General features: G+C 54.8%; 1 protein-coding gene across 2 annotated transcripts in view; it reads right to left on the minus strand.

Moving 5' to 3' along the window:
• Positions 1 to 22,489, minus strand: part of PLCG1 (phospholipase C gamma 1) — a 42,163-nt gene extending 19,674 nt beyond the window's left edge. For both annotated transcript variants that reach the window (XM_066198976.1, XM_066198975.1), the window contains exons 1-4: positions 22,228 to 22,489; positions 4,930 to 5,082; positions 4,474 to 4,567; positions 3,973 to 4,020 (exon numbers count right to left, since the gene is read on the minus strand). In XM_066198976.1, the coding sequence (XP_066055073.1) occupies positions 3,973 to 4,020; positions 4,474 to 4,567; positions 4,930 to 5,082; positions 22,228 to 22,429 (497 nt within the window). In that variant the 5' untranslated portion in view covers positions 22,430 to 22,489. The remainder of the gene's footprint in view (positions 1 to 3,972; positions 4,021 to 4,473; positions 4,568 to 4,929; positions 5,083 to 22,227) is intronic.
• Between the last annotated feature and the right edge of the window lie 295 nt (positions 22,490 to 22,784).

Below are 22,784 nucleotides of genomic sequence, written 5' to 3' on the forward strand. Positions count from 1 at the left end.
TTCCGTCCAAAACCCACTCCCTGGCCTGCTGGAGGAGGAGAGGCTCTCTAAGTGGTTAGGACTCAGCTAATTTTATCTTAGGGAGAGGCAAAAAGCCATTTTGGGTCCCCAGCCACAGGCACAGCACTGCCACGTCGTGCCCAGCTGTGCTCTCCCAGCCACACAGGCGGCAGGCAGGGAGCAGCCAGCGTGGCTGTGCTTCCCAAAGCCCTCCACACAAAGGTGCTGGTTGCTGGACCAGGGAAAGCTCCAGTGTCAACCCTGAGCAGGATCCCACACCCCAGCAGGCAGAGACAGGCAGGAAGGAGCTCAGGGCTGCCCATGCCTCTTCCGGAGCTGTCCCCACATGGGGCAACAGCCCTGCAGCAAGGAAAAATGAGGATGCCTCCCATCTGCAGGATTTAAAAGCTCAGAGATCTGTGTCCAATCATTTTCTGGCAGCTCCTGCCTTAAAAGCAAGTCCTGGGAGTCCACCCCTGCAATCACAGATGGCGCTTCTGTCCCCCACTGAGCACATGGGAACACAGGATCCTACCGGATGCTCCCCCAGCCCACAGAGCATAGGGCAAGTCGGGAAATCCTTATGGCTTTGGGGTGCAAATATAAAAATACCAGGGACGATGTCCTGGGGGATTTAACTTTGCTGCATGCTGGCATTCACACGGGACGCACATCTTTTTTGTCCTTTTCCCTGAAAGCAGGGTGATCTCAAACACCACAGGAAGGAGGAGGGATGGAGAGAGCTCCATGGAGAGAGAGAAACCGGCCGGTGTCAGGCGCTGCAGGGACACACAGAGAGCCCTTGTTCCTGGGCTCAGAGCCCTGGGGACAGGGACACACACGGCCAGAGCAGGACCTGGTCCAGCTCCTGTGCTGTGCCCAAGGCCAGCACACGGCCATCCAAGGACTTTGCAGTGTCCTGCCACTCACTGGCAGAACAGGAAAAATAAAAGAATTTTAAAAATAAGCTGGGAAATGGCCTCAGCCTCCTCTTCCTTCATGGCTGGACAGTCGGCAGCACACTCAGCACAAGTATCTCCCCCTACACCTCTACCTCCCTGGGCAGGTGAAGTTACCCTGGGGGCGCAGAGTGAGTGTTCTGGGGAGGAGATTCTGCCCTCTCCCTTCTCCAACACACCCACACAGCCATGTGCAGGGTGCTGTGTGACCCCCCAGGCAGGGGGTCCCAGCTGTGGGGTCCTGGGTGACAGGGAAATGTGTGGAGTGAGCCATGAGTACAACAAGAGACGCCCTCACACGTGAGGAATCACAGCATACAACAGTTGTCATGGGACCCCCAACAGGACACACAGAGCCCCCAGGGCTGCCCGGCAGCAATCCCTCCTTGGTGAGGGCATGAGACTGCAAAAAAGCTCGTGGAAAAAGAGCAGGAGGGGCTGGCAGGGCAGAAGCAGCAGCAGCAGCAGCAGCCATCCCTGGAGACTCGCTGGAGCCGACACTCAGCTCTGGTGATGCTGAGCTGTTTCACAGGAGGTGCTGGAGCACAGCCCTGCTCGCTGATGTGACAAGAGCAAGCCCTGTCAAAGCTCTGAGCAGCATTTCCCTCTCAGCTACAGAAGGAGGACAGAATACGGAAGGATTTTATTTACTGTGTGTTATTCATCATGTTAAAGTGCTGGAGACCTTGGATAAACAGCTCGGTAGTATTTTCAGACTAGAAAGTAAAAAACAAAATAAACTAATTTTTTCCTGCGGAACTTTTTTTAAGGTTTCATGACAAATATGCCAGAGGCCCAGCCCTCTCACAGGGGATGGAAACATTCCCCTGCCAGCCCTCAGTGCTGTAAATGCTGCTCCCAGCCATGGGCAGCTCTCCTGGCCAGAGGTGAAACAGTCTCCTCCACAGAAGTTAGGAAAAAAAACCCCAGCATCCTGTTATCCTCCTGTTTCCACCTAACCTCCCTTGGAAAAACAAATACCCAAAGGCCCAGAAGCCAGTGGAAACAGCCACCATCTGCTGGCCTGCTGGAAGGGATGTCCCAGCACCCAGCTGGGGAAGGCAGAAAGGAGAGAGGAGAAAGGGCTCCAGCACACGAGGCTGAGGCATGGGCTACACAAATGCTGGGAATGATTTCTGCAGCTGCCAAAACCATATCTGTTCCAGAAAGGATCAAGGATGGTGTGCAAGTAGGTTTTTTGGTTTGGTTTTTTTTTTAAATCACAACTCACTGTTCCCTTTGAAAACCCACTTCCAGGCTCAGAAGCAAAAGCAAAGAGCAAAAGCTGACATTAAATTTAATGGTGAAATGCCTCACAAGAGCCAAGATTTAATCCAGGAGATGTGTATGTCCCACAACTGTAGCCTGTACCTTGCAGAAAACACGTGGATGCTTGTAAAATGTTTGTAAAATGGGAAGACCCCAAATCTTTCCACATCCCCTCTGTTGCTGTCTTGCTCCTCTCACTGCCTGGGCTGGAGCAGCAGCTCTCCTAATTAAGGGTTTTGCACTGAAACCTCTGCCTGTGGCTGACAGTTAAGAAATATATTGGATTTTGCTGCCTTAATTCTAAATGTTAATAGAAAGATGATATCAATAGAAACAACAGGGATGCAACAGGCTGGCTGTCAGCTCTGCTGACCTGCCTTGGGCAGACAGACCTATGCATGCAATCTCTTTTTGTACTGTTGGGATGCCATTTCATCGGTTTTACTGCATAACCAGAGGGAAAAAAGGACCAATTATTTCCACTTCTGCTGCATTCCTCTTCCAAAACCTCCACACAGCTACCCCTCAGTACTCTCCATTGCAGAATTAGGAAACACTGTGCCCAGTCACCACTGTGTATACAACCCAAGCCTGGATTTGAAAGGTGTGTGGCTTATGCAGAGCAGCTGCAACAGATTAAAGCTCCTCTTCCTCCCTTTCTGCCTCTGTGAGGATTTATCCCTCCTCCACAAAATCCTCGTGCACCCAGCAGTGCTCTTGTCACACCACAGTATAAATCACTGCAAAGACAAAAATGTCCAGTGCAGCAGGATCTTCCCCACACAACACACTCCTGCCCTGCTCCTGGACAGGTTGAATTTGTCCCCTGGCTGGCTGTCCTGGGAGGGACATCACAAGGACAAAGCAGAGGATGCTCTGGAGCCCAGTGTTCTGCAGGCAGCCCTCTCTGGACATCAGAGCATGGAAAAGGGGCAGGTGGGACCCACGTGCTCCACAGCAGCTGTGGGGCACGGGCTGATGGCCCCAGGGGAGCACATTAACACGGGAATCAATGCTGAAAGGTTAATGGGCTCCGTTAACATCACACGGGAGAAGCATGTCCCGTGGATGAGAGGAGGTAAACAAGAGCAGCTCAGTAGGAACAGGCTGGCAGCCAGCACTGGGACTGGAAAAGTGGTCACGGCAGTGGGACAGAGGGCAGAGCATGGTGGAACTCACCTCCCCAACAGGAAAATGTCCCCTCCCTTATCTCATGGTGAATCATGACCCAATTCCCTTCCCTCACCTCCTGATGACAAGCGTGACATTTAATTGCTAGGACAACACCAAGTATTCACCCAAGAGCCCCACAAACCAAGCAGAGGGGTAATCTATGGCCTCATGGGCCTCAGAAAAGGAGGAAAGAACAAACAGGGTGGAGAGTAATAAACACAACCCAGCTCAGCCCTGATGGGGTGCCCTGAACTGCCTCTTGGCCCTTTGATGTCTGCTTCCTGGGGTGGTGCCAGGTGGGGGGAAGGCGTTTCACAGCTGTGGGCTCTCAAGGTGTTACTGGGTCAAACCAGCTGAGAGATAGGTCAGAAAAAACATGACAGCTTTCTAGCGCTTTTTTAAATTCAGTGAAAATCAGCCAGGGACGTCTGGGACTCGGATTAAGGTTCCTTGGAAGTGAGCATTAAAAGCCTAAAGAACCCAACAAAAAATCCAAAGGCGTTTCAAGTCCAAGGTGAACCCTCCCAGCTCAAACCCTTCCCTGAACACCACCGCAGGTTTCCCTCCTCACCTGTCCTCCCGGTTGCGATCCAGGGTGTAGAACTGCTTCCGGAGCCACCTGGGGGGGAAGGCACAGACAGGCACACGCTCAGCTCCAGCTCCTCAACAACCAGCCGCTGCCCCAGCCTCCCTCTGGAAGATGCTCAGTGCCACACCATCCACTCCCACACTCCACCAGGGAACCCGGCTCTGCCCCCTTTCAGAGGCAGCCTGCCCTATTTTCATACAGGTGGCAAGTTCTGCTTTAAAAATGCCTCTGCACTGAAGGGCTACGGATAATACAGGCTGTGTACACAGGGAAACATCAATTTGTGTAAAACTCCTTCTCCCTGAGGCATGGGATCAAACTGTGGTGTCAGCAGGATGAAGCCTCTGGGGTGCAGAGGCAGAAGTGCTGGGTCAGCACGGCTCAGAGAGGGAATGAGATGTCACTGTGTTCACCTTCTTTGTCAAAACAGACAGAAAGGGGAAAAAAGAAAACAAGTGCAGGAAAAGGATGTGTTTTCCTCACCTTTCAATCTGCAGGGGGGTGGGTGCCCTCAGAGTGTCTGCCACCAGCCAGTTCAGCCCCTTGATCCACATGTTGACTTCATCCTCAGAAGTGGCTGTGGAAAATGCACAGGAGTGGGAAGAAGGGACACACAGGCTTGATCACCAACCCAAACTTCTTGGGACTATCCCCAGCACCTTATAAGCCCTATTCCTTGTTCCATCCCCTTTCTGGTAACATTTCCCCCCTCCCCAAGATGCTCTGGCTGGCTCCTCTCCCTGTCAAGCTCCCATTCCTCTCCCGTGGGATGGATGTGGCTGGCTGGACCTCCTGCCCCTGCATGTCCCACTCCCTCCTCCAGCTCCCGAGAGCTGGGAGTTATCTTTGTCCCCAAGCAGCGAGGCTGTTCGGGTCCTGTGAGGATGAAGCTCTGGCTCAACCCTGTCTGGCACAAGCCCAGGGCCATGAAAGCCTTACCTTGCAGGCTGAGGGTCTTCAGTCGGAATTCTGTGCCATAGAGGACAACGAAGCAGTGGGAGTGGTCAGGTCGGAAACATGGATCCTCCTGGTACCGGTCAAAGTCACGGGAATTCTTTCCCGGACGAATCTCCTTGATTTCACGGATGTCCACTAAGAGAAAGGGAAAACAAAGAAGACATTTGGTGGACAGCCTGGAATTCCCACGGCATTGGAGAAGGAAGGGCATGGATGAAGTGGATTTAGTCATCTGAAGAGCTGGGTTAGCACCACAGCAGCCCCAGGTCTACAGCCTGTAAGCACAGCCCACTTCCCTAGGAGGTTTCCCCAGGCAGCACCCCCTTATTTACCTCTGTGTTCCCCAAAAATGGCTGAATGGGTCCTCCACAGGGATCCCCAGGAAGGGGCAGCTGTGGGCATGCTGGAGCATGAGCACCAAGCATGGAGAAGGAGCTGAAGAGACACTGGTAAGGGAGCATCTCACAGCCTCCCTCCCCAGAGGAAATTCTGGGAAAGGACTCCTATTGCCATAGAACAAAGAGAAAACAACAGCAGCAGCAGCAAGGCAAAAAAAAAAAAAAACCAAACCCAACAACAACAACAAAAAAAACCCCACCAAACCAATCCAAACCAAAGAATTCTTGCTTCCTGGAAAAATAGTTTCTCAAATGCTCATGGGAATCAAATAACATTTCTGAGTCACGTTTCCAAAGCAGATGATGCTTCTGAGCAATGCAGGATGGAGATTACTGCAAACCTGGCATGTAATTCATCCCAATTAAACTCCACTTACTGCACTCACTGTGGATCGTCTCGCCTTTCATTCCTATTTACTGCAGTTCTAAACTAGACAGAAATGTGACCTGCTCATCACCCACAGCAGCCACCAACAGCACTCAACTGCATCATGAGAGACGATGCTCTCTCCAAACCCGACGGCGAGGCAGACTTTGGGAGGACTTGTAAAGCACAAAGAATGTGGGATCCTCTCTTGGATCCTGCTCCTGTGCAGCCCTGTGAAGGCACCTGGAGACAGCAGCAGCCTGCTCACTGCCTGGCACGGGACATGTCCAGACTGACCACTCTATGAATTTTGGGGGTGTCCTGTGTGGAGCCAGGAGTTGAACTTTATGACCCTTGTGGGTCCCTCCCAACTCAGGATATTCTATGAATCTAATAACCCTCCAGAGCTCATCAAGCTGTGACAAGAGCATGGAAAGCCCCCGTTCTTGGGGCTGCAAAGGAAGGACAGACAAGCTTTCTAAAATAAGCAAGAGTGTGACTTTTTGAGGCATCATCTATCTATCCTTTGGAAAGGAGCTGTCTGGCAGTTCAAATGTTAGTATGCCCTGCCATAACCTTACCCATGTGCTCATATCCTCAGTGACACAGCAGGTTATTTCAACCTGCAAAAACCCACATCACAGTTCAGGTTTTTGCATCCAGGACACGCACAGCGGGGTCAAAGGCTAATCCTGTCCTTGGAGGATGCAGGGTTTGACCAACACAGTGAGGGAAAAACCTGTCAGAGGGTTTTCATGGTAATTGACCAGGCAATAACTACCAGAGGAATGTGCTGGAATATTCTTGGCCTGCCTTTGCACCACACTGCAAGCATCTTGTCTGCACTTTGGGATGCTGCAGTGTTGGCTGTGCCCTGTGCTCACCCCTCCCTGCACGGAGCACCAGCAGGTTACTCCCTGGTGAGGCAGAGCTGTTGTTACACAGTGCATACCTAAAATCCACGCAGTGGAGAGAGCCCCGGGGCAAGTGAGGTGCTTATCAAGGACAAAAGCACGCAGGGAATTCCTAGGGCAAAGGGCAGCCTCCGTGAGGATGGGGCAGGAACCTCCAGCCCACGCATGCTTGCAGCTGCTTGCTCCTCTCTCTGGTCCTCCCAAACCTGCCTGAGTGTGCTGGGGAAGGCGGCTGGGGCTTGGTTTGTGCAGCCCTCTTCTCCCCACAGAGCAGCAGAGCAGCCTCCCCCACCCGCTGCCTTCTTGGCCCCCTCTCAGCTGGAAGGAAGTGACTCTGAGCAGGAAGCACAGCCAGCACAAATGGCACCATCCCCAAGCAGCAAGGGCTGAAATGAGGTTTCCCTGCACCAATCCTCCCTGTGGCAGCACAGGACCAGGAGCCACCAGGGCAAGGAGGGGTGGAGAGGTTTTGCTCTAGCCCAGGTCTGCCAGAGATGCTCTGGAGGCTGTGCCACGCCATCAGTGGTGGCGTGGGCTCTGTGACAGGACCCACGTGTCCCACCGTGGGGCTGCACCTTGAGTCCTTGCTGGGAAAGGCCTGCCAAGGATGTGGCAAAGACACGGGGTTAAGCTCCTGGTGCGGTCCCAGCTCCACAGGCCACGTGCACACCTGGGCAGGGGAACAAAGGCAGATGGCCTGGGGTAAGCCCTCCAAAGACAAGTCCTCTGTCACCAAGGTGAGCCACACCTCCTCCTGCCCGAGCTGCCCCCTCCCAGGGTGTGCTGTGGGAGGCAGAGTGTACAAACTGGTCCTTATCCCATCTGGGATGTGGCAAGAGAGGAAGAACTTGGTCCTGCAGCAATGGCAGAGGGAAGTTCTCTGAAGGAATATGAACCCTGCTGCAGCCTGGCAGAGCTGAATGCCCCAGAGAAGAACCAGCAGCAAGCAGGGACGGATGAGCTCGGAGGCCTGGAGCAGGCTGGCTCCTCTCCAGCCCTCCTGGGAGGGTGTGCAGACAGGAGCCAGGAGAGGCTCCGGGAAGGAGGCAGCAAAGCCCATCCAGCCCAGAGATGCTCTGAGCCCCCCACGTGGTTCCACACGGAGCCATCTCATGGCTGTACAAACACTTGTGCCCTTCACAGCCTCCCAAACTTCCCCGCAGCCCACTGCCAGAAGAAACAGCCTGGCCCTCCCTTTGCCTCCAGCACTGGAAAAAAAAAAAAAAAAAAAAAAAAAGAAAAAAAGGTCACATTTCTGGGCAAAGAGCCCTCCTTTCAGCAGGAGTGGGTTGCATCAGAAAGAAAAAGCTGACCCCAGATCCACCTTCCTCACCATGTAAGAAAAAATCCCACCAAATTACCCACTGGTTACATGAAAACCAGATCCACCCTTGAAGTCATTTAAAACTGAAACTTCATCCAAGCCTCATTTACCCGCTGATGGATAGGGTGTTGTAATGTGTGAGGATAAGGACAGCCTGGAACAGGCTCTGAGGGTTGCAAAATCACCACCTCCAGAGGATTTTTGGAAAGATGGAAAACTGATTAAATTAAAATAAATAAATAAATAAAGAAGCTGGCAAAAAGAACATTTAGCCAGATTACTTTCCAGGATGGGTTTATCAGGGACAACCTCCAAGCAAACACCCACCCCCAAAACAGGCATTGCTGGGTCTCCCTGGGGAGAAATGGTGCAGTGAGAGCCACAGGGTCACTGCCAGCCCAGCCTGACCTCAGCTGCCTGACATGGACTGATCCTGCCCAGGGGCAGTGGAAAAGCCTCCAGCCTACTCACTCTGGCAAAGAAAAAGAGGTTTAAAAAAAAAAAAAAAAAAAAGAGCCTTCCTGCTATTTAGCATTGAGGATCCCACTGAGCACAGCCATGTGGTCACCCCTAGGCTTCCCATCACTGGAAGGGGCACCGGAGGGTCAGGTGGCCCCCAGGGAGAAAGAGGAAAAAAACATGTGCATGTGAGTGAAATACAAGAAAAACCTATTGTGCAACAGCATGGAGAGTAAAGGAGAGCCACCCCCCTTAGAATATTTCAGTGGAAGCCCCCTGAAGTGGACACTCGGGCCAGCGGTGGCTGTCAGGAGCCGCAGGAGGGTCCTGGCTCACCTGCTCCTGCTGGCACCCAGCAGCACGATCCCCCCCCGAGCAGCCCTGCCCCTGCTCAGCGCCTCGGCTCTGCTGCTGCTGCTGCTGCTGCTGCAACCCAACACCGCGTGCAAGAAGAACAAAAACCCCCGCAGGGCTCCGCCGGGAGCTGGGGGCCGGCCGGGCGGGCTCTAAGTGCTCCGCTGGCCGGCGGCCAGAGCCCTCAGCACCTCGCAGTCTGGAGCCCGCCGCCTGCCCTTCGCTGTGTATCGAGCCCCTCCGGCTGCCCAGCCCCGTGTCGGCCTGAGGGGAATCGGGCAGACGAGCCGGGATTTGGCCGCGGGGCAGAAACTGAGGCGGCTCTTAGGACACCCGAAATGAACGCAGCAAGCGCGGTCCTGCCCTTCGCATCCCCGTCGCAAGAAGGCAAGCAGTCAGCCCGACCGGTTCGGAGGGCATCTCACACCAGGACTGGTGTTCAGAGTGACAACAGCCCGGCCTCTCGAGGCCACAAGCTTCCCTTCATCGACAAGCCTGAAGCAGAGCAATAATGGTGAATTGAACATCCCTGCTCGGAGAGGAGGTTACCGCATCCCCCTGGCGCTGCTCAGCACCGGCTATCAGGTTTCCAGAGGAAGAGCCAGGGCCATTAACAGATGGCTTATCCAGACAGGACAACAAGAAACCAGCTGAGGCCCCTCATTTGACCTTAACTGGTTTTTTAGAGGACAGGGAGCACGGCTGAGGTATCCGCGGAGGCCAGCAATCACCAAACCAGCAGCACCCTGTGTCCCAGAGCATCCCTCGCCCTCTATAAACGAAAAAGGTGACTCTGCCCTTTCAGTTAAGCGCTCAAATCCCTGTAAAATGTTCTCTCACATCCCTTGTTGTCCCAGGGAGGAGCCATCCTGGTGCCCACAAGGCCCGGGGGTCCCACTGCTCTTATTGCTACAGCATGCAGGTGGTACTTCTGCCTCAGGAGAAGATGCAGGTAAAGCTATTTTCCCCTCCAGACTCAGCTCAGCTGTGTCTCAGGTTGCTCTAACAAGGTGCTTCGTCTCATCCGTCAGCAAACTGGATTTTTTGCTCCAAGCCACTGGATTTTGCTATGAAGCAACTGTCTCAATACCACTACCCCAGAGCCAGCAACATCCAGACAGAAAGCACCTTGGGAGAGGGGATGCTGGGGGGAAAACATAGCTCAGTGAGCTGGAGATCGGACAAAAAGGAGTTCCTGCTTAGCCAGGGTGACTGGGGCTAGCCTGGATCCCGACTCAGACCCTGGCTCACCTCTCAGCAATCCCTGTCACTCCAGGACCTGGCAGAGAGCTCAAACACCACCTGGGAAGTGGCACCTGGGCAGCAGTGCCAGCAGCATGCCCCTGGCAGCCACACGGCGACACGGGGCTGCTCTGTGGGCACCAGGGCTTCCTGCCCGAGCCTCTGCTGTGCCCCCCAGTCACATGTCCTGTGGCTTCTGAGCGCCTGTTCCTCCCACCCCTGTTCCCCCCTCCAAAATCCTTATCACCTGCAGAGGAAGCTGCAGGAGATGTGCAGGAAGATTAGGAGATGCTGTGCTGCAACAGTGCTCTGCGGGCTGGGGGGGAGGATGTGAGGAGGAGCCCTTCCCTCCTCCACCCCCCACATATCCCACGTTAGGGGCTGGAGCAGGGAGGCAGAGGTCCTGTCTAGACACTGCTTCGACAGGGCACGGTGGCCTCTTCCCAGGCTGCCTTGCCAGCCTCAGCCTCACACAGGTGGCCTTCAAGAGCTCTTGAACATCCTCTTGATGTGAGAAGCAGAGGCAGCTGTGGGCTGGCAGCTGCCTGACCCGTTATCGTCAGCACATCTCTCCCGCTCACCCTCAGCTGCAAGAAAATATGAGTAAAAAACCAAAGCTGATCCTCCAAGTGAGCAAAGCAGGATGCTGCTACCTCACAGCCTCTGCCCACAGCCAGTGGTGGGGAGCTGAAGGAGACAGGCAGCAGATGGCAAATGCCAGGCAAGGGCTCCAGCAATCCTCCTGGAACGCGTTGGGGCTCCCTCTTGTCCTCCATGGAAGTTTTGTCTTTGTGGAGCTGTGGGGTTTTGTGCCAAATCCCAAGCTGGGCATCCAGGGTTGCTGGTTGTACCCACTCCCACATGCAAGGCTGGCACCTCTGAGAGCCCTACACTTGTTGCACTGTCACCATACAGGACATGGGAGCACATTCCTATCCCAAAGAGAGGCAGAGCTGCTCCAGCTCAGGCAAAGCTCCAGTTTTTACTCCAGTTTTTGCTTGCACAGATGCTGCTCTGAAGATGTTGGTGTCCCTGTCCCAGATGAAATCAGGCCGGTGGCAGCCAGCAGAGAGACCCTTCAGTCATCGCCCCGTCTGAGAGGCACGAAGTTCCACTGACTCATCTGGAAAGGGGAAGCTCAGCACTGGTGCCCTGGACAGCCTGTCTAGGGAAGGCTCCACAATCCACCCCCAAGGTGACCTTTCTTCTGCATGGCATTGCGGGTTCCACCCCCCTCAGCCCTGCCTGGGTGAGAAATGCAATGACCTTAAAGGAGCAGAATAAACCGGAGGGAGGATGGGATGAAGACCTGTGAGGACAGCTCCTGCCTCTGCCACTCTTCCTCCCTCCAGGGAAGATCTCCTTACAGCTGTAAGGAGATTCACAGGTGGGCAGGGACAGATGGATGAGACACCAATACATGCTGTGTGTCAGTATGGAAGAGGGTGAGAGGATCAAGGAAGCTGCTCTCCAGGCAGGTGTCCTTCATGGAACAGGGAACCCTTCCGTGCAACAGCTCTGCATCCCGGACCTTACAGGGTCCTGGACCTTACAGGGTCCAAGAGATTTCCTTACTGATGTCCCCAGGCTCTCAGCCAGCCGGAGTGCTCACTGCCAGTGAGGGGAAGGCAAGGTGATGGGACCAAGCAGACTGGCAGAAACCAAGCAGGACAGAAGGGCAAACATGGCAATCCAGCATTTCTGAATGCACAGCTCACAGCCTGACAGCCTGGCAGGGCCAGTGAGGAAGTCCTGGCAGAGGTGGATCTGGGGACCCGAGTGTCCAACAGCAGCAAGCTCTCCTTGGAGCATTTTGGGGATTTCTGCACTCAACAAAGGTGCCTTCCCAACTTTCATGCCATGGGGCCATGCCCTGTCGCAAAGCAATTGGAGACAAGAGTGATCACACATTGCCCCCAGGACAGGGCACAAAGGCAAGGAGTGAAAACCAAAGGACAGAAAAAAATTGTCACAGTGGCAGCAAATGTCAGTGGTGTTCAAATGCTGTGACTCAATTTTCATCCACCCCACCAGACGACACAATCAAGTTTCCGTGACAGTGATCTACCACAGAGGCACCTGTTGGCCAGGACCCTCAGGGGGCAGCAGGGAAGTGGCTTGTCCCTGTCCCTAACAGGGCTTGAACTCTGCACTGTGAGAGCAACACTGGGAAGAGAAGGATGGGATAAAGATCCCATCTGCTGCTGAGCTGTTTGAGGTCACCACAACAGCCTGACCTCTTTCCTATCCCATGCCCAACTCAAAAGCTGTTCTGAGACTGGCAGGGTCGAGTATTTGCCAGAGCACAGATGTGGCTTCCAGATGTGTGCTCCCCCCTCGATCTCCCTCTGTGCCACTGCCTGCAGAGAGCCCCACGGGCTGGACCATCCCAACCAATACATGCAGGAGGCACCTCCTCCTGCCACCTCCTCCTCCTGGGATTCTCCATAGGAGTCCCTTCTTGCCACCCCAACACAAACCACACACAAAGTTACCACAGCAGCTGATGCTGCAATCGAACCTGTCCCTACGTGGTTAGAAATGGAAACAGTGACTCTCCCCTTCCCTTTCCACCAAATTTGCTTTCTGTGCGCTAACCACGATGGGACCCCCCAGGCTGGTTTCACCTTCCCATTCCAAGGCAAGATTTTGGGGGACAATCAGCCAATGGCTCTTCCTCACAGCACCATCCAACTGAAGACGTCCAGGCACTGAGCAGACACTGTCCAAGCCCTGGCAGGTGACAGCATTCTCAGTTTATGGGGGAGAAGCAGAAGCTCATGGTGATGGTGTGAAACCACTTGGGATTGTTTTTCTTAAATGATCTCACTTGGGATTTATTTGGCCCCCAGAACTGGAGACCTTCCTGTTTGTACTCCAACCTGCGCCACGGTTCCTATCAAACCCGATGTATCGATGCTCCAGAAATTTCATTCCCTCACCTCCAGACCTCTTCACAACATGCCCCAGAGCCGGAGCTGCAGGAGATTACAGAGACAATATTCCAAGTAGCAGCAAGACCTTGAGAACAGGCTGACACAAGACATTACAGGACATGTGAGATATGGAAGAGGAAAAAAAAAACCCAACAAAAATCAATTTCTGCTGCTTTGCTGGAACATAGACACAAGCAGAGCCAAAGCCCCACTGCCCTGGCGCTGTCTGGGGTCTGCTCTGGAAGCATGGACACAGCTTTTTGGCCTTCTAAAGCTGAGGAGGGCAGTGGGCTGGCAGGGGTTAACAGGACAAGGACTGCAAGCTCAGGAGAGAAGGAGGGTATCCAGAGAGCCCTGGAATCCTGGCAAGAGGAGCCAGAGGTGGATGAGTGATGTCTAAGGGACAAGTATCCAAGCACAGGAGCCTGGAGAGACAAGGCAGCAGGCTCTGCGCTCTGCTCTGATGAGCCCAGGGGCACGAGAGCCTCACACCAAGAAGGGCCTTGACAGGCAATCTCCAAACGCTCAGCAAACAAACCCAGCCAGCCCCTGCCCCACCTCCCGCCAGCTGGGAAGCAGATTTATAGGGTGCAGATTTCCAGGGCAGGGAGCCAAGGGGGTGAAAGTCCTCCCGGACATTCCCTGCTTCCAGCGTGGCCAAGCCCCCACCTGCAGCCAGCCCCGTTATCTGACCTGGGCTGAGGATCACAGCACCAGAGCTGAGGAGGAGGAGGGATGAAGGATGCACTGGCACATGCAGGGGGGATGTCCTTCAATCACCACACCATCAGCACGTCTGGGAGCAAGTAAACAGGAAAAAGGCTCTCGAGCAGCTGTTCTGCCCAGCGTCCCTGCGGAGCAGAGCCTGCAGTGACAGCCTTCCTTGATGTGGGAATTTCCAGCTCTGCCTGGTGTGGCCCTACCACGGGGTGATGCTCAAAGGGAGCAGGATGGGGCTCTGCACGGGGCAGTCCCAGCAGGAGAGGAGCACAGGATAGCACAGAGGGAATCAGAGGAGTTCCGGCAAAGATGAAGAGCAGGACAGCTGGAGCAGCCCCCAGAGCCAGGAGGCAGCAGAGCATCCACAGCATCGCTGTGTGCCATCCAGAGCACAGTGGCCCTCCTGCAGCCATCCCTGCAGGAACGCTTGGGCAGCCAGAACACTCTGGGGCACCCTACTGACAGCACAAGAAGGGACTGACCAAAACCTCAGAGCCACAAATGTTTACAAACAGAAGGGAGGACCTGCAGAGGAAAACAAAGGAGAGGTCCATCCCAGATTCTGGAAGGCTTTCCATGGCTCCCCTGCCAGACAACTTCAGGACCTCAGATCAGGCTGAAGAGCCACCAGACCAAAGGGACAGCAGAGGTGGAGCTAAAAAGCAGTTTGAAAATCACAGAGGCTTTCAGAGTATGGACTGGCAGCATCCTAAAGCTCTGCTGACTTGTGCAGATTTAGAGTGGCCAGCTTCTGCTAGAGACATCCTGCCCATGGCTGTTTGGGTGCTCAGGGTGCTCCACAATCCTGAGCCCTCCTGCCATCCAGTGTATCAGGGTGTTCAATAGATAACAAGGACATCTATTTGTGTCCTTGATTGAGAGGCAGCAAGGTGCTCAGAGATAAGGACACCTGGGCAGGAGGGATAAGCCTGGCAGATCAGAAGCAGACAGCCCTGGCCTAGAGTTCCAAGTGCTGGGGGATCTTCAGAAAGGCTGAAAATTCTCAGAAATGAGGAAGTTTCTCATTGGAATCAATGTCAAAAAGCTTTTTTCACGTTAAACAGCACTTTGTGCAAAATAAGAATACTCAAAACTTTAAGATTAAAATCATTTAGAAGGACAGGTTTTTTTCCAGCACTACAGAGTCCCTTTAGGAATGGCTGCTGTCACCATGTCCCTTCCTAAGGGCTCTCCCTGGTCTGGGAGATACCCTCCCACCACTGTCTGATGTAACACCTCCAGCAGCAAAACCATACTCGGCTGAAGAGCTGAGCAGGGAAAAGCCATGAGATCACCACCCACCCACCCCCGTGCAGGGAGGACAGCCAATGGCAGAGATGTGCTAAATGTTTAACTGAGCTCACATGGGGCACCAGCAGCAGCAACCACCACGACCCAGTGAGCTGGGGAGCCTCACGGGTTTCTGTGAGCATCCCCAGATGTCAGGCACCACACAGCTCTCCCCATACAGCTGCTGTACATCTGTAGAACACCCAGAGCTGCTGTCTCCTTTTATCCTTCTCTAGACAGGTATCCCTCTAATCACTCCATTCCAGCATCATCTTCTGCCAGCCACTTGCCAAGCCTGTTTGGCCAAGGGGAAGAAGGGAAGATGCGGGGGGAAACTTTTCAAAAGCACTGTAAGAGCTTCAAAATTTTCTGATTTCTACTGCACTTAAAACTCAGAGAACACTAGAAAAGTAAAAATTCTTCTCCACTGACTTCACCCATTTCCTTCTACTGTACGGTAAGGTGCAGCCAATGGCATTTAAAGTCAGAGCTGCTGGGGTTTTCTGTGCTCAAAGGCCCACACCTCCTCACCACACGCTGCAAGTTCTTCCTGGCTCCCCACACCCTCCTTCGCTGTGAGCTTTACACTGGGTCTCACGAAACCCACAGGGGCTGAGGAGCAGGGACACAGCACGGGGACTGGCTGCAGCCCTGCCAGGCCACGCGGCTCCCAGAGCCACTGTCACACACCTCTGAGCCCAAAACCACCAGCCCAGCTCTTGGCTGACCCAGAATTAAGCACAGACTGTCACTGTTGGCCTCTTCACCTACCAGACCACAGCCCACCACCAGTGTAGTGCTGGGGTATCCCTACAGCCCTGCAGGACAGCAACCACAGGCTGGCCTCAAAGAGACCTCACAGCTCCTGCCAGCCTGGAGGAGATGTTCAGCACAAACCGCCTGTCAAGCCAAGCCCAGCAGGATCTCACTTTGGCAGAGACAGAGGAGTTGGACACACACTCAAACTGTTCCACTCCAGGCAGCTTCTGAAGTCGCCATCCACAGGCTGAGCTGCTGCAGCTTATCAATAACTCTGCAACCCAAGCAGAAGTTTGTAGCCAAAACTGTAAGGCAGTCACAAGAGAGGGTCTGTTCTGAGAGCTCCTGCTCCATTCCAGGAGTTCCCAAGTTTTACATCCTGGCCAGGCTGCCCATCACAGCACACTTTGACATGGTCAGTTCCAAAAGGACACAACAGCCCCAGTGCTCCCTGGAGAGGAAGGTCCCAGCCAAAGAGCAGTGCCCAGGTTCCCAGGAACACAGAATTTACACCAAGTCTGCACTCCTGGGCAGCTCAGTGGCCAAGCCTGCTCTGCCACACGAAGCACTTGGGGACTGGGACCTCAGGAGTGCTCAGGGCTGGGAACTTTAGCACTGACTCCCCCGAGGCTGCAGAGCCTTCCCTCCTGTGTCTGCAATCTGTTAGATATGCAGGAGGTCACAGGGCTGCTCACATGGGGACAGGCCAGGGGACAGTCAGCATGTCCTGGGGATGTTCACAGTGCAGCCACTGCCGTCAGATAACAGGGCCAGCAAACGCTTTGAGATAAGGATGGCCATTCCCCCTGTGCAGGCAGGGCGGCTCAAACACAGCACAGAGATCACGCACTGGGCTGGGCAACTGCTGGCTCAGCTCCTCAGCTTGGAGATGGGGCACATTAAAGTCCTGTACAAACCCCCACAACAGAACAGCCCCCGGTGATGGGAGGCGACAGAGCTGAGTGTGGCAGGCACTCTGCAAGGCCAGATGTTCAGATCCAGCTCACTCAGGTGCTCCTGCCTCCACACATGGTGTCCAGCCAACAGCCAAGGAGAAAGCCAAGCCCTGAAAAACTCAGCCCCTTGATGTTGGTGAGAAATAATCAGTCCAACACTTTGCAAAACCTCTCCAGCACATTCTAATTAGTGGGCTTGAACCCCCTATAAGCCAATTTCTTCCACGTGGCTGACTGGCAGAGGAAGGAACCAGATGGAGGGATGACGTGGGTGCAGGTACTAGAGGAAATCACTGGCCTCCCAAGCCAGCCAACCTCCAGCTGCTCTCCAGGTTGCAGAGAAGCCTTTGAGATGCCAAGGGAGGAGGTAACGTGTCCTACTGCATGTTGAAGGGCTTTCTAACCTGCTCCTCCTGGAAGGTGCTACCAAGAGTAAAACTGGGATGACAAAGGGATGTGAAGCGAGGGGAGAGGCTGTTTCAGTTTGGAGGTGCAGGCAGAGCAGAGCTCATTTGCTTTGTGTGTAGCACAAATCCCCTCATAAAGCAGGAAGGGGGACACAAAAAATTAAACTTGCCCTCAAGAAACTCCCACAGCTGAGCATCTGCAGGGGAAGCTTCAACCATCCTGAGACACAAGGCATGTTCTCCCCTTCCCACTCCAGCCCTTCTGCAGCCCCCTGCTCCAGCCCCCTCAGGGAGAGCTCCCTCCTCCCATTCCTGCCCACTGCAGGGGCTGCATCCTTGCATCCTGGAGGGCACCCTCCAGTGCAAGAGCCATCCTGCACCCCGAGAGGAGCTCACTCTGAAGTTATTTCATCCTTGAAAACCACGTCTGCCTCACTCGCTTCTTAAGAGCTCCAAGCTCCTCAGCTTAAGCAAATGGCCCCAAAAAAACATAATTAAAAAAGCTGTGCCCCAGTGGACTAATGAAAGAGGTTGGTGCTTGAAACGGCTGAGGCGAGTACGAGCCACACTTCAGAGCCACTTTGCATTAATATTTTACAGCTCATTTCTTTTCTTTTGCACAGGCAATGGCTTTTCTCCACCTCCAAGGGACTGAGCTCATTTCACTGAAAGCAAGAATGCAACCAGGGTTTTTTTGAGGGAGGTTTTTTTTTCTCCTCTCTCTCCCCTATAAAACAAACATCTGCTCCAAATTTTCAGCTTACTCTCTGAGCAAACTCTCTGAATTTTCTGACGCGTTTCAAGGCAAACAGTTCAATTTGAAGCTGGCCTATAACCCCCCAGCATGAAAAAGTAAGAATGCAAGACCCTTTTTTATTAAAAGTAAAGAATCAGTTAACACAAGAAGTTTAAAAGAAAATAAATGCATAAAAGAAAACTGACTTGAGGGATTAGGTCTACTTTGCTCTGGGTGCCTAACAAAAGGAAAAGAAAATTATTAGCACTCTTCCTATTGTAGCATCCAGGCCCTCTCCAGAGCTGATTAGCAAGAAAGCAACACGTTGGTAATTAAACCTGGCTGGAACCCTATGGATAAAAACAAGTATTAATTGAAAAAAATGCCTTTTTTAAAATCCTTTGGCACAAACCAGGACTGCATTTTGCACAGTTTTGAAGAAGTACAGGAGGAGGAGGCAACTGCTTTGGAAAGAGAAAGGCTTCCTCCCCAGCCCTCAGCTCACGGAGATTCTCCTCACTCTGGAGTGAGCTGAAGAGCTCAACGAAGAGCAGGGTCCTGTCCAAGAGAAGAGGCTCCTCATGTGGCAGCCCAGCTGGCTGGGGGCCCTGCTCTGCCTGCTGCCCAGCCAGGGCTGCTCACAGGGGCAGCCGTGGGGGACACACACAGAGTCTTTATGCAGCGCTCACAAAGCGCCACACAAGGGTCACAAAGCAGGGCACCAGGACAGGGCTGTCACACCAGAAAGGGCTCCCTGCTCTCGGCCCCCCTGCACCTCCTGCCTCATGGGCAGGCAAGGCTGGGCAGCTTCATGGTGGCCAAAGAGGCCACTACAGCATGTGTGGTGATGCCACCCAACCCTTCACAGAATCGTTAGGGCAGGAGAAGTCCTCTAAGACCATCCAGTCCAACCACTAAGCCAGCACTGACGGGTCCACCACTGAACCATGGCCCCAGGTGCCACATCTACACAGGCTCCTCCCCAGCCAGCATCCCCCTGGTCCACCCTCCCTGCTGCTAGGAGATGCTGAAGCTCAGAGAGGCCTTCGTCCTTAAGTGCCAAAAGCTCCTTGCAGAGGCCAGTCAGACCCTGCTGGCTTCAGTAACGTGAAATAAAGGGTGGCACATCACCTCTGGGCACGGCAGCATGGCAGAGTGAGGGAACTCACACTGACAGCACCATGCTGCTGAGGCACCAAAAGCACAGAGGACAGGGGGTTCCTGGAGCTCTCTCCAGCAGTGGGGTGACCTCCAGCCTGCTCAGGCTCTGCTCCCCTCTAAGCTTCACATCAGTGTGCACAGAAAGCCGAGCACCACCCAAACACTGTTTTTAAGGCAAAGAACTGGTTGCCTGTTGCAACCCCCCCAGAGTTCATCAGAGATCAGAAGTACTGACAGACCGGCCCCCACAGCTCCTGGGGCAGCAGCTGCTCCAGGACACCTCTGACAGTGATGGCACAGTTCCAAAATGGGCACCACCACACCAAGGAACGATGGCCTTGGCTGTGCCCAGAGCCCTCTCCTCCTGGCACACTGCAGCTTTAGCCCACGTGCTTGAGGCCACCTGCAGATGAGCCAGCTGTCCCTCTGGCCCTTCATGCACTGCCCACCACACAACAGGAGCTTCCCAAGCTGCAGCCACAGGGGCTGTGCTCTTTCCAGCACTGTCAGCCATGGAGCCAGGCCCCCATCCTCACCCACCCCTCCTGGGACAAATATACATCTCCTTTCTGCACAACCCAGCAGGAGCAGAGGAAGGAGCACAGATCCTCTGTACCTGGTGTTCATGGAGACAGATGTCTCCAAGACATGGCCATCCACACGGACATGCCCCAAACCCAAAACCTCCATATGTGATATGCTGTGGATATTCACCTGTTCTGAAATGGATAAAAAACCCGGAATCATTCCTACTTAGACAATTAACGTGTATCCAGGGTGGCCTAAAACTCCTTGGTGGTCTCCAGCTCTCAAGAAACACAAGAACATCCATTACTGACCCACGAAAACAGCAATCTTTGACCTGTAAGTTCCCAGACACGGTTTGGTGGAGATGCTGTTCCATGGGAAGGAACATCTCACCCCCCGACAGCTGCCCACTCTCCTCATAGTGCAAGCTGGGGCCAAGCCAGTACCACCACAAAAAGCAAGACCCAGTCTTCCTACCAGTCCCAGCCTAGTGCTGGCACGGCCTGGCATGGGGAGAACTGGATCAGTTGCTGCCCATGGTTGAAACTACCCTGCACTGCAAGTGACGAGCTCAACTCCAGGGTACTGCCCCCTCTGGTTCTCACCACGGCCATGGCAATATTGACCTCAAGGGGAGGAGCCAGGAGAGGAATACATCAGTGTATTTGCCACATGAAGTGGAGCTGTCACACACCTGGCTTTTCCCAGGCACCCTCTTTCTGCCCAGAAAGCACATCCAGATAAAAATAGGGAAGCTGGCCAAGAACCTAGCACTGCTGGCCATCGATCCCATGGCTTTGCCTTGCCTGCCTAGAAACCCAGTCACTATTTGTGTACACAGGCTGATATTTCCACCTGGAGCCCCACAGTTCTGTCCAGGAAGTGCTAAAGCAAAGCTCTGCTCCTCAGCCCTGCAAGCTCAGGGTGCTGGGTGACACCAGAGGAGGGAAATGAGGACAGGACAACATGCTCTGGTGAGAGAGGACACCATGGGGAAAGCATCTGGCATCAGAGAGGTGGGGCTGAAGAGACAGCAGCTCTTCAGCCTGATGTTCTCTGTGTTCAGCAAGGCCCACCTTGCCCCCTGGGAGGGTCACAGGTCGTGTGGGGAATCCAGAGCCCAAAACCACGAGCCAGACAACCTGCCTGTGGCACAGCAGAGAAAACCCAAGGAATTTTCCTCTGTGGCATTAAAAGAAACACAATCATCTCAGACCCTGGGACACTCTCTTTGCTTTCACTGGTCTGCTCTTGGATGTCTGCACAGCACAAGAATTCCCTGCAGCCGTGGCTTTGTCATTGCTAGGCCCACAGTTCTGGTACAAAAGCTGAAGCTCTCTAGATTTCCCCCAAGTTAAGGTCCCAGATTCCAGGGACACACCTGGGTCTGTCCCCAGGAACAATCACCCATGGAGACACCAGCGGGGACCTCTGTCCACCATGGGCACACGTGGTCTGCAGGCTCTGTCTGAGAATCTCAGCAGCACAACCAACATTTGCTGTGCCTTAGTCTAAGAACAGCTTAAATCCAGGGTCAATAGAATGCTGCTCTCTCCTCCCTCTCACAGTGCCTCATCCCTCCCAGGGGCCATTCTGGGAAAGAGATGGGGGAGCTTCACATCCTCATGATGCTAAAGGAGCCCAAGGCTCCCTCCAGATCTGCCTGGAGACACCAAAGGGCAGAAGGTGGAGGACTCGAAGGGACGGAGGACAAACCAAAGCCCCCAGCTGGCCTTTTGTGGACCTGCCACAGAGATGTGGCCACCATCTCCATGCCCTTTCCTCATCTAAGCCCCTGGTACTAACAGCATCCCACCTTTCCACCCTGGACCAGCAGCACTTGCCAGAAGAGATGACAACCCCTCCCTGGCCTTGCTGGGCCTCAGTCACATTCCCCAGCATGGGGAAGGCCAGTGCCACGGCCAGCACCAGCTCTCCCACCACTTGGCCTTCATGCATATCCCCTCATCCTCACGTTCAGCACGGAACAGAGACCCTGTCCTCGTACTGGTTCACACGGGGGCAGGAAGGATAATTTAAGAAAACCAAGGAAACCAACACCAAGGTTAAAGAGTGCAGGGCATGCCAGATCTCACCCATCTTTCTGGTTTTACACTCAGGTTTCTTCCTTCCCTATGTTCTCCTTGTATGCATCCAGCACGGGAACCCAGGGCTGACGTGCAGAGGGCAGCGGGGAGGAGGACGGAACTGCAGTACGATATTTTTGGTTGGTTTCCCTACTTTTTCACCTTTTCTGCTTGGTCTCATCTGTTGCTCCGAGGTGCAACCGCAAAAGGGCTCACACTAATCCTTCCTCCTTCTGAGGCTCCCTACAGCCCTTTAGGTGCCGCTCGCCAGGGCACCACCCGGGAAAACACCTCGTTCATCCCAGGGGAAGTTTGGTGGCGAACAGGGATGCGGAAAGTTGGGAGGCGGCGCTGGGCGGGGGCGGCGGCGGTCCCGACCCGCGCATCCCCCGCGCATCCCCCGTGCACGGGGCGGTCGGGGCCGGCCCGCGCTGGGACCCCGACCCTTCTCGGCCCCCCAGGCTGCCCGCGGGCACGGAGAGCCCGGAGGTTCATTATTTTTCATTGGTTTTTCTCTCCTTCCTCCTCGCCACCGAGCCCCGGCACGGCGGCTCCCGGGGGGCTCCGGCCCCGCAGCCCGCCCGCGGGAGCGCAGCCCCTCCGCCGCCCCTTCCCGCCGGGCTCCCCCCGCCGCGCACTCACCCGCGCCCTCGACCTTCTCGGAGCCGCGGCTCCAGGTGACCTGCCGCGTCTCCAGCTTCACCTGGAAAGTTTTCCGCTCGGGTCGCTGAGACTTTTTGGAGTAGAAGAGGGTCATGACGGTGCCCACCTCCAGGCTGCGGCAGAGCTGCGCCGCCTCCGCCTCGCTGGGCGCCCCGGGGCCGCCGCCCGGCCCGGCCGCCATCGGCGCGGCGAACAAAGGGGAGCGGGAGCGCCCGAGCCCCGCCGCGCCCCGCGCCGCCGCCGCGGGAGGGGAGCAGAGGAGGAGGAGGAGGAGGAGGAGGAGAGGGAGACGGAGGAGGAGGAGAGGAGAAGGAGGAGGAGGAGCGAGGAAGGAGGAGGGAGGAGGGAGGGGAAGGGGCGGAGCGTTGCCGGCGCGGGGGGCGGGCGCGGGGCGCGCAGCGCGGGGTCCGCGGGGGGACACGCACCCTCCCGCCGGCCGAGGGGCTCGGGGGTCCGCGGGGGGACACGCACCCTCCCGCCGGCCGAGGGGCTCGGGGGTCCGCGGGGGGACACGCACTCGGGGCTGCGGGCCGAGG

The sequence above is a fragment of the Chamaea fasciata genome, unplaced genomic scaffold, assembly GCF_029207755.1.
Source record: "Chamaea fasciata isolate MVZ Bird 193981 ecotype frontalis unplaced genomic scaffold, bChaFas1.0.hap1 SCAF_17, whole genome shotgun sequence".
NCBI lineage: Eukaryota > Metazoa > Chordata > Aves > Passeriformes > Sylviidae > Chamaea > Chamaea fasciata.